This window comes from Erpetoichthys calabaricus, chromosome 17 (genome assembly GCF_900747795.2).
Source record: "Erpetoichthys calabaricus chromosome 17, fErpCal1.3, whole genome shotgun sequence".
NCBI classification, from domain to species: domain Eukaryota; kingdom Metazoa; phylum Chordata; class Cladistia; order Polypteriformes; family Polypteridae; genus Erpetoichthys; species Erpetoichthys calabaricus.
Window position 1 is genome coordinate 87,431,181 of NC_041410.2, and position 12,247 is coordinate 87,443,427.

Genomic DNA, 12,247 nt, shown 5'->3' on the forward strand with positions numbered 1-12,247 from the left:
TTAGTGTTTGTTGTTGTGCAAATGTTCACCCTGAGGATGTCAGATTTGCGATTAAGAAGCTTGGCCCGGTAAAGTGTCAGTCGTTGAAGGGGTTTTCCTAAATATACGAATTTTCATGATATTACAATAGGATGACTTTTAAAAGTAGATTTATTTTCACCCACATAAAATCCGTTGCTGGGGAGATGCCACACATACAATAATCAGCTGCACGCCAGCACAGATTAAAATACTTGCTGGGGAACTGCACAGTACTTGCTGGAGAGACGCCACAGCAAGCTAAAATAAAGAGAAGCAGGATAGGAGATCTTCAAACAGACACAACACATCAATCAACAGCCACACAGGACAGGATAAATGTAATATTAATTATACTTACTGTATTGTCATATATGTTTCTATTTTATTTTATTATTATTATTTTACTTTAGGCTTCTTGCAAAAATATTTTTGACAAAAAAAATTAAGACAAGAAACAGAATGAGGTCAAGGTCCCTTGCCATTTAATAAAGACTGTTTCTACTAATGTTTATGCACTACTGTTCTAGCATCCGTTATTGTAACGGGCTTAATGTCTAGTATATTAAATATATATATATATTATATGTAGATGATATTGAAGTAAACATAATTTTGCTTTGTATAGCAATCTTTTATATCAACATCATTTTAAAGTGCTGTTCTGAAACATTTCATTTCTTTATATGATTGCCATGATGGAAAGTGAAGTGACTTGCTAAGCACCATGCAGCCGTTCAGAGGTGGGGGCCAAGCTGGCTACTATTAATGTTTTATTATGTTACTTACCCCAAGTAGTTTGTATTGGTGGCAGAGAAAAAAAAATTAATGTCATGGTTTTATAGAGAAGGAACATAAACGTTTGACAGAATGAGACCAAATGGTGACCATCACTGGACTATAGCAACTTTATATTTCAGATGTCCCAAAAAATCTCGCATTAGTTGTTTTACATAATCTACAGGTCTAGTCATTCAGTTGTATACTTGCAATGTGCTAAATATGTCTATTTTCTTAATAAAATAGTTAAATAAATAACTGTGGAAAATGAAAGTAGTCCACGAGCAGTAAGTCCATTCATATGGGGCCGTGCTTTTGAATTGAAGACAGGACTTTTGATCAGTGAATTGGGGGAGAAATGTGGGTCTTCAGTTCACAAGCACAGGCTTAAGTGATGGGGCTCCCTGTTTGTGGACAACTTTCATTGTCTGGACATATTTATTTAACAATATTTTAGAAAAAAAGTAATGCTTTTGCATATTGTGAATGAACATATAACTAAATGATGTATGGAATATGTGACACGAGTAACACAAGATTTTTTTTCTGGGATATTTTAGATATAGTTAGCTGTTGTCCAGTTATGGTCACCGCTGGGTCACCTTTTAACAGAAAGTCAGTTATCTCTGTTCTCTATGAAAACATGAGATTGCAATTTTTTTCTCTGCCACCACTACAAACTTCACGGGGTAAGTTAACATATAAAACCAAAACATTTTGGGTGGAGGATTCCTTTAACATTTGAATTTAATAAGGCACTTTCTGTCATAAGCATCATACCAAGGAACTTCCAAGCTGCACTAGTAGTATTGTTGTCCTAAGTTACAATAATCAATCAGGATGGTGACCGAGCTGTCTGCCTTATAATTTATAAGCTACTGCTGTAGCCTTTACGCTTTCCACCAGAACACTTTATTTTATATAATTGCTTACTTTAACATTATACCAAAGCATATTAGAGTAAACTGTACTGTCATACTTCTATAATGTACTCGCAGCTAAACTGACTCAGTCAGGGAAACAATGAAGAAAAGAGTTGGGGACACTGACCCCTCACCTTTATGGTTTTTAACTCAGCACCATAGTCAGGAGACTGCATTGCCTGCCAACATTTTTTATTGTGTAAAATCCCTTTAAGTAATCAACAACATGCCAGTGTGTGTGAGCTCAAACAGGTTAAGCGACTTGCTCTGGGTCATTGGAGAGGAGTTAGCCAAAAGGATACGCTGCTTGCCCAGCTCGTTTCTCAACAACTGCCACACATCCAGATGCACTTTTACCACAAGTGTTACTTATGTTGGTAAGAATGTAGCTTGATTAGGAAAAAAAAATATTCTTGTTAGATTCAAAATTTAAAAGTTGAAAAATAAGTCTGTGCACTGTGGGAGCTACAACTGAAAGTGCTACGGTCATAATGTTCATCAGAGATATGTCTAAATTTCATATAGCTTGTCAATTTTAAATTTGTTTTAATCTTATTCCTCACAGCATTTTTGTTTGCTCTTTTTAACCAGTATGTAAACCCTGCATTTGAATCCTTAATGGGTTATCACCAAGGAGAATTAATAGGAAAAGACTTTACTGAAGTGCCTAAAAGTGAGAAAAATAAAGCTGATCTCCTGGAAACTATTAATTCTTGCATAAAGAAAGGAAAGGTGAGAATTCCCAGCTTGTTATATCTCTGCTGCAATCATTTATCATGAAAAATACATTGGACTTACTTTGTCTCTGACTGGAAGCCTCTTTTCTACAATGTAGAATTAGAACTAAGTCCACTGCACTGCTAAGGCCTATAAGGTCATATATGAAGAGGAAATGTGGAGCCACACTGTAGGAGGTAGTGTTTGAAATGTAGATAGTGTAGAGTAGTTTGCCAGCACAAGAAAAAGCAAAAAAGAAAATACTGTAGATATACATTTTGTATGATCAATTATACTGTAATAGCTAAAAAAAAAAAGTACTACCTAAGAGATAGATGGATAAATTAGTAATTATAACAATTACATAGACAATGGGGAGGCACTTCAACCACCACCAGTGTGTAGCATCCATCTGGATGATGCAACAGCAGCCATTTTTGCGCCAGTACACTCACCACACATGAGCTATTAGATGGTGAAGTGGTGAGAGAGATAGCCAATTAGAGACAGGGGATGATTAGGGGGCAGAATGGACAAGGCCGTGGTGGGCAGTTAAGCCAGGACATTGAGGTATACAATACTCTTTTCAAAAGATGCCAGAGAGTAAGGACCTCAGTTTTATGTCTCATCTGAAAGATGGCACCATGTTTTACAGCACAGTGTCCCCATCACTACACTGGGGTATTGGGATCTACACACACAACACTGGGTAGGCAGCCCCTGCTTGCCTTAACAACACCTCCACCAGCAGCATCCCAAGCTTTCTATAGTTGGACTTCAATCTAAGTACTGGCAAGTCTCAAAAATATAGATGGATTACCTGTACTGATGTGCAGGTGGTATAAACAGATAGTAAGGAAGGAAATGGATGACGTGTGATAGGTAGTAACCGGTCTTGATTCAAAAAGGGACTTAGAAGAATGTATAGGTTCAATTTAAAACAGCAGCTGCAAAAGATAGGGAATAGACACCATATTTTAATTTTCCCTTGGGGTCAAAGTATCCATCTATCTAATTTAAATTTAATATGGGGTAAACTCAAATTTACTATTACGGTACATATTAAGTTTACTTTAAATATATTAATTTGTGGAGTTTATTTTCTTCAGAAATTCTCTCTTAAATTGAGTGTTTTAAATTTGAGGATAATGGCACACATTAAAAAATGGGTATAGTTTGTTTTGTTTCTTCCTGATACATCTGTGTTGATAAATGCTGATAATGTTGACACACAGTAGTAATTTAAAACTGATCACAGATGTGAAAACGTCTTTGGCTGAAGGATAATTTCTAGTACCCTGTGAACAGAACGGTTACATTAGGAATCCAGCAGTATAAATGTGCTTGCAAACAAATGTTTTCAATGGAGAGTGAGTTTGTCATTCAGGAAATGTCAGACTCTTCATGACAGCAGGGCTGTTTATTTTGAATTGAACAGCGGTGCATCCTTGAGGGAGCCTCGGCACTGAGTGGCAAAGGCACAGAATTCTGTCTCCTGTTATTAACCACTAAAAAAAGTAGATACAGTCTTGTAAACTGACAACACTAAAAGCACAAGTTCACTTCAGTTTATGCTATGGTGCATTAAATAGAACTGAACCTATGTCAAATGTTGCATCTGAAGAAACAGTTCAGTGTTTTAAATCTTGTTACAGGAATGGCAAGGAATATTTTATGCCAAAAAGAAAAATGGAGATAGCATACAACAAAATGTGAAGATTATCCCTGTTATTGGGCAGGGAGGGTAAGTATCTGTCCATCTCGGTCTACTGTATAGTGCCATTCATATCTATGTATCTGTATGTCTGCCTAAGGTATAGTTGCATTTCTGTCTGTCAATGTAAAACACAGATTATAAATGGGAAGTATTGACTTGAATACATTTCACCTTCATGAAATTAATTTCTTCTGTGTCTTTTTCAGAAAAATTAGACACTATGTGTCTATTAAACGGCCTTTAAATGACAATAATAAGGTAACAATGCATGTTACTCTTTTATGGTCTAATTTGTATGTTTACCCAATGATTCTGTCTAGATATTTCTGAACTATTGCTTTTCTTTTTCAATTGGGCAGGCTGATAAAGCAAATGAACGTGTACAAGCAGAATCTCAAACAGGTAAATGTCAAGGCAGCTATTTCAATATAGAAAGGAGATAGAATGTCTCTAAATTAAGAAGATTTTGGAACTAGAACAAAGGAAACAAATCTACAATTGTGAGTTGGGAAGATTAAACACAAAAACCACAGGATGACAAAAACCTTGGTCTTAGGATCAACTCACCACTTTTGATATCCACATGAAATCAGTAGACAAACAGGAAGCTGTATTTTGTGTGCCAAGTACAGTGTGTGTGTGTACACACACTTTTAAGGGATTAAAGAAAATTTGAATTTCCTAATTTAATTTTTACTAACTTTAAAATAAGCCTTACAATTGTACTTGAATCTGGGTGTGAAATGAATTATTGTCATATGAATTTAGCATAATCAAGGGAGTTAACATCTAGGATTTGTAGCCATACACGCAACATTCCTGAAAATAGTGCATTTTTATAGTAACTATCATTTAGTTCACATTTGTACGATATACTCCATACTATAAGAGCACTGAGAGAATAAGTAAATTGCTTCTGTACACATGGTGTGTATGTGGTGGCTTTAGGGTTAGGAATGCTTGAGCTTTGCATTCCAATTCTTATTTCATGTTAGTTACTCATTTGTGTGTAATCAAACTTCAATCATCATTCAGGTACTTTTAAATCTCAAAATCAATGTAGTAGAAACAGTAAGAAAATAAAAAACTAGCTACATGTACTGACATTATCCTTTTTGCTGACTTCCTTTTACTTAAGTGAGAAGGTTAGCTAATTTATATTCTAAAAAATGAGCATAAATGTAATCAAAAGATTAATTGTTCCTGCTTCTAGATATCCAGTCGTGTAAGCACAAAGACAGAAGGAAAGGTTCATTAGATGTTCGATCTACAACGTCACGAGGGAGTGATGGTAAGTCTGGATGCTTCTGCTTTTTGCTCTGTTGTGTAGCAGCTTGGACTTACGCCAGTTTCAGGAATAACAATATCAATCTTCCTGATGGCATTTGTGTGCATTTCCTCTCGATCGGTGGATCTCAAGTTCAGTCTTAGAAGCCCCCCATGGCTGCAAGCTTTTGTTCTAACCAGTTTCTCAATCAGTCAGTCATTTTTACCTTTAATTGACCTCATTGTGCAATTAGTACAGTAGTGACAGATGTACACCTATAGCACATTAAAACATATTTGTATTATTTTCTGTATCTTTAAGTGCTTAGTTTGTTTTATTTTTTAATTCACTTTTTCTGTGGAGTTTGCTTTCCTAGTTGTATCTGAATACTGGCAATTAATGTTGACCAGAGCAGAAGCCCACACAATTGACTCTGAAAAGAGTAGCCACTTCAGTGTTACCTGCTTGGGTGCCTACTAGTAAATACTTGTAATTGTCTAAATAAGCATAACATTACAAAATAAACAGAAAAGAAAAACAATGAAATCTTACCCATTTATCACATGGAAGTTTCTGCTCCATTCAGTAAAAACATAGGCATCGCTAGTTTGTAATTTCTGGATGGATGCAACAAGCATAGAAACTGGGAAATAATGGCTTGCTCAGTTAAGCTAGGAGTCCAGTGAAAAGGAGAAATGGGTTGAGACACAAACCTGCAGTGACAGGGGACCCCCAGGTATGACCTTGAGTACTGCTGTGCTAGATAACCATCACTTCCAGCACCAGTTACCATTACTTGTATTTTGCTATAGTGCATTATTTACTTGTCTGGCCAAGTGTGCAAGCCATCATCCAGATTCAACAGCCATGTTAGCGCAGTGGTCAGCGTGACAGAAACATAACCTACCTCTTAAATGAGGAGCACAGCAATGTACTAAAGCCTCTCTGTCCATTTTGCCCCACTTTCCTTTTTTGAAAATCCCATTGTGTAGTCTGATTTATTTTGTTTTATTTTTCTTTCAGGTAGTTCACAGAGAAGGCACTCCTCCATGGCTCGGATACATTCTATGACCATTGAAGCTCCAATTACTAAGGTAGAGATTTTAACTACAGATACGAAATGATTTAAACAAAATTTAATGTGATTTTTTTTTTAAATCAAAATTCAACTTTATGAATTTTAAAAATAGCTACTTTTAGAAATACAAGTAACTTTTGCTGTATGGTTTGGTAAACAAATGATAAATATTTGTATCAATGTTGAGACATTAATATTACCAACCCACCTTTCACACTATTGTTTAGGGTCTAGACTAGAGTGAAAAATATCACAACATACAAGTACAGAGGTTTTAGAAGTTATACATATTCTATATAAAACATAGGACATAATATTCTAAAACCTGGTTAATCCAGTTCAAGGTCACAAGAGGCCTGAGCACTCGACACAGAGCAGAAAACACCCTGGATTAGTGCCCATCCATCTATCACAGGGCCCACTTACATGGATGACCACACTCGTGGTGTGCCAAGCTAAACTAACCTGCACTTTTTTGGGGCTATGGGAGGAAATCCAGACAGAGGGTTATATATATATTATATTATATTATATATTATATGTTATAATATTGCAAATTTTCAGTGAATAACCTCATAAAAATAGCTTGGAAAAGTTGAAAGGATAAAATGCTTTTGGAAAACAGCATACCCCCAGCTGTTGTCTGTGTGAAGCTTGCATGTTCTCTGCATATCCAGTATTCCTCTTACATGCCCATAGACATGGAGTTAGATTCATTGGCATTTCCAGATTCTCCCTTTGTGAGCATATGTGTGTACTTAAGTGGGCCTTAGACCACCACCCTACCCAGGGCTACCTTGCATCCAATATATAACATAAGGATAAGCTCTGGCCCCCCTGCATGCTAAATTTGATGCAGCCTTAGATTAACCATTAAGAAAAAAAGAGCAGGTGCTTAGGGCACCAAGGAAAGGTGGGGCACCCCCACAGCAGGGTTTTTGCCCTAGTTATTTAACTGCCACAATCTACTTTAGGTGAATTTTTTGTAATTGTCCTTATCTGCTGTGTTCAACTTTAATTTTCACTAATTAAAAAAAATTTCCTTGGGCATGGTGGTCGACAAAAGGTTTAAAAGACTGGTTTCAAGGTATTGTCAGATATCACATTTGTTTCCATCTCATGGTGTAAGAGTTTTGCTTACATCGAGTGTAAACACAGCTCTCTCGGTCTGGCTAGCATTCAGCTCATCAGCTAATTTGTGTAACAGACCCATAAGCGTTTTTTTCACATAAACAAGCTTTAATCTCTTATTTCAGCTTCAGCACTTAATGAATCTATAAATCTTGTCAATTAAACAATAGATGGGCTGAATGGGGCACCATTAATGGTCTATGCTTAGAACATCACTTGATTGGATGTAATGTAATGTACTATACTGCATGTTTACTTTATAGCTTGTAATAACACCTGTTACAAAAGTTCAATAAGTAAAGACAGTATCAGTAAACACAGAACTCTATTATAATAATAACAGTAATAATAACAAGTACTGTTTATATAACTTTTCACCACTCCTTTGGGGTGTTGATTGTCCTTTGGAAACCACATTTGCTACTTAACCATTTTCTTTTCAATTTCTTTAGGAAAAAAAAAAAAATCATTTTCTCACAAAACAAAAAACTACACTGAATTATAAAGGGAGCAATCCTTTAGCTCAACATTTCTTGCCATGCACACTCATTTTTAAGAGACATTCTTGTCTGAAGGTAAACCACATTCTTGATTACTGTCAGACATACACTGTCATCACTTACTCAAAATATTGTATACATTTAGGAGGCACCTCAACAGCAAAAGATTACTGCCAGGACAGTGCAATGGCACTGTCATTAGTGCTGTCACCACTTGGACTCAGCATTCTGGATTTGAATCCCATGTCACTGCCTGGGTTTTCCTCTGGGATTTTCTTTCCACATCCTCAAAGATATGCATGCTACGTTAACTGCCCAGCTTATACAGTATGTGTAAGTGAACCAGAGAAAGCAGTTGAATTCTCTTTTTTTCTACTTTGACCTTCCTGGCCTGTCTCCCTGGAACTTCCATTGACCTTTCTTGGAAATTTGCAGTCTGATACACTTCCAGTCCCCACCTTAAAAAAAAAAAAAACCATACACGAGTTCTCAGTCCTAGTCCTTCTTGTGGTTTCTTGTGCTTCCAGCTCATTATGATCAAGTGTGTATAGCAAACTGCAACAATACCTATAAGATGTATTGTCATGCACTGTTATTGCTGTCACTAACTGTACACATGAATAAACTTGTGTTTTCATTTTTTTTAGGCCTTGTTCTAAATATGATTGCAATTTAGACTATCTTTTTCTTTCTTGTGTATATATATAAATACAATGGCTGCTGTTCGATTAATAAATGATTCAGGAATACTCACAGGATAAAATTTTTAATCAAAATTAATTGCAGTTTAATCAAAGTTTTACATATTTTCTTTCAAGCATTTTAGTCATTTCTGCTTTACGGAAAAATATTAAATGATTACCTCCTAATACAAATCAGTTTTAAAGGATTAGTTTGGCATGTTTCAAGTTGAAGTTATTTCTTCATAAACATAATATATGTACATTTGCCACAGGAAATTGTGTTTAAAATTTAAGAGCTTTATATAAATAAAAAAAAAACCATCATGTTCACTCTGGCGCTTTACAATGAAAGGTATGGAGGTTAAAAACAAAAGCTTAAAAACTTACAATAATTCAGCTTGAAAAACTTACATATTCGGTATGTTTCTCAAAGATAAGATTTGAAATCTTTCTTATACGAAATTTTCAACAAAGACAAAAACACTATACAGAAAATGTTCAACACAATATACTGAAGTCAGCAAAAATAAAATATAGTGCTCAGCTACTAGCTCAGCAGCAACACTCGAAGGCAGAGGACTGTGCTACAACTCTTAAATGAAGATCCACCAGTTTTATCTCCTGCATATACTAAACTTCCTACACAAATGCAAAACACAGACTGCCAGCCATCCGGGTGAATACAGTATGCAGTGCATTAAAGAACAGTATTTCATCAGTCTGCTTAGAAACAGCACAATCAAGATCACATATCTGCAAAATTGATCCTGAAGGACCGTAGTGGCTGCAAGTTTTTGCTTAATTAGAAACTAACCCTTGCCAATAACAGATCTTATTTAATTTGATGGCTTCTTAGTGGTTTCATTTTGTCATGCCAGGTTGTTCTTATACTGAAGAGTTTTCCCTTCTCAAGGGTATCAGTCAAATAATTTGTAGCCTGAAGTAAATTAGTAGTTTTCAGTCCTTCAGTATTTTTCTTTTCAGTTTCCTTCCAACTGTTATATTAAACCAGATAGTGCATGAGGAATTACATACAGGTGTAAGTGGAGTCTAGGTGGAGAACAGCTGGTTCCTTTTTCATTTGCACCTAATCTATATATATAAAATCCCTGTGTGCGTCCAGGTGTCTGTGTGTGGGTGTCTTCTGGTGAAGTGCGCATGCGCGGGGCACGGTGCGATGCGTGATATTACTGTCAGAGAAAGTTAGAGGCGTTTTACGGAAATACAAACCAGTATTACTGCGAGAGGAAATTAAAGGTACACAATACAGTGACGCATATTACAGCCACATACAAGCCAGTATTACTGTCAGAGGAGATTAAAGGCATATTACCGACGCGCACGCCTGTATTACCGCCAGAGAAAATTAAAGGTATATTACGGACATATATTACGGACGTACAAGCCAGTGGACGTACAAGACGGTATCCTTCAATAAGGGCGCACACAAAAAGGCGAGCCTCAAAAGGGCGCAGCGAATAAAGGCGCGCGTAAATAAAGATCTGCACCTGTTGCTCTTCACATATTCCAGAGCCATTTGAACTAAATTATCTACGCGCCCTTATTGAATAGAGCCGTACAAGACAGTATTACTGTCACAGACACACAATACACAGCAGCAGCCCACGAAGAACGGTCAGCCCAGCAAGTAAACATCAACAAAAGAAAGGCTGAAAGAAAGAAAAATACGACCAACAAAAAGAATGAGGTCAAAGTCCCTTGCCATTTAATATAGACTGTTCCTACTAATGTTTATGCACTACTGTTCTAGCGCCCGTTATTGTAACGGGCTAAATGACTAGTTGCTAATAAGAAGCCATTAATAAGTTGCTAATAAGAAGCAGTTAGTAAAGACTGTGGGTTGGGGGGATTAGTGCTATGGGGAGGGTGTTAACAAGCGAGACCACTAACTCAATCCACCTTCCTGAATTGCTTATCCAGGGAAGGGTCATAGGACAACAGAGAGACAACTAAAATCAAGCCTAAAAATGTTGCAATAAGTGTTTCAACAACAGTTGTCTTCACATTAAGAAACTGGGTTGAAACAAAAACTTGCAGTCATGCTCCAGGACAAACTTTGCAGACCCCTAGCCAAGTTGAATTGTGAACTCCACACAAGTTCAGAGCCCTGAAATTTTCAAAGGAAGGCAGTAAGAAATATTTGCCAATATACTGGGAGTTCCCAAAAAAGCTTCCCAGAGTGCATGTGATCCTCCAAGATTTTGGAGAGGACCATCAGGCTAGGTGGCCAAAGTATAAAAGTACACTTCACTAGAGGGAGCTCTATACAAGCTGCCTCAGGGTTTCCACATGGCATTCAGGATACCAGAAGTAGTGGCAAAGGTTAAAAAAAAAACCCATTCTACTTAAAAAACAGGAGTTTGGGAGTTGAGAGAAACAAGGGCATAGCCTATGGCCAAAGAGAACTGAGGTACTTGGACAGAATGGTGTAGGAGGTGACAATGAAATAGTTTATTCTAGTACTGTGTAAGGAAGTGAGTACCAGTGCACTGACTAGGCCTGTTAGTCAGACTAAGAGGAGTCATGTTTGTTGCTTTATTCTTATTTATTTGTACTTTGTATCCTCTCTTTGTTTCTTCTTAGCATTTGCTTTACTTCCTCATTGAACTGCCCTTTTATGGTACTTTGGTCCCCTCGCCATTCACTCTGTGCTTGAAGATGGCTTGAGAGCTCCCCCTATCTTTCACAACTGTCAGTGACCGAACAAAGTAAATCCTGCATCAGCTCTTAGAAGACAAGTTGGCAGCTAGCTAATAGTTGGTATCTAGTGCTACCTTCAGTAATTTAATTCATTACTCTTTTTCTTTGAAGCAGTTATTACATAAACGTCAGCACCATTCTGATGAAGTATTTAAGGACATTCATGTAAAACAATGAATGAAGCGGTGCAGCACAGTTTTGGTAAAAGCCTTGCAGATTAATCAGTTTCTGTGCCCTGCCTCAAGGATTCATCAAGTAAATTCAAAAACAAAAATGGATAAGTATATGTTTAAGCATAATGCCACCATTTTAAAGCCTTTCTTTTTCATACTTTTAATTCAGGTAATCAATATCATAAATGCTGCACAAGAAAGTAGCCCGATGCCTGTGGCAGAAGCCTTAGACCGAGTGCTGGAGATCCTGCGAACCACTGAGCTTTATTCTCCACAGCTGGGAACCAAAGATGAAGATCCACATACAAGTGACCTTGTTGGGGGTCTTATGTCAGTAAGTTGATTTGCAGTTACTTGAACTGTTTGCATACACAAACACATGCACTCATACATATATTGGTGTCACTATCTACAGCCAGATGTTGCACAGACACTATTTAGAAGACTAACAGAATGTTGAGTTATACAGCTCAATGTGTGGAGTACAAGTCACAGGAGGTTACATTAGTGCTTTACAACACACTAGTGAGACCTCAGCT

At 36.9% G+C, this 12,247-nt stretch overlaps 1 protein-coding gene across 3 annotated transcripts in view; it reads left to right on the forward strand.

Moving 5' to 3' along the window:
* The window catches only part of pde8a (phosphodiesterase 8A), a 324,022-nt gene that overhangs the window by 266,912 nt on the left and 44,863 nt on the right, over positions 1-12,247 (forward strand). For all 3 annotated transcript variants that reach the window (XM_051920426.1, XM_028823660.2, XM_051920427.1), the window contains 7 exons: positions 2,313-2,453; positions 4,094-4,182; positions 4,362-4,413; positions 4,515-4,557; positions 5,369-5,446; positions 6,446-6,516; positions 11,878-12,042. In XM_051920426.1, the coding sequence (XP_051776386.1) occupies positions 2,313-2,453; positions 4,094-4,182; positions 4,362-4,413; positions 4,515-4,557; positions 5,369-5,446; positions 6,446-6,516; positions 11,878-12,042 (639 nt within the window). The remainder of the gene's footprint in view (positions 1-2,312; positions 2,454-4,093; positions 4,183-4,361; positions 4,414-4,514; positions 4,558-5,368; positions 5,447-6,445; positions 6,517-11,877; positions 12,043-12,247) is intronic.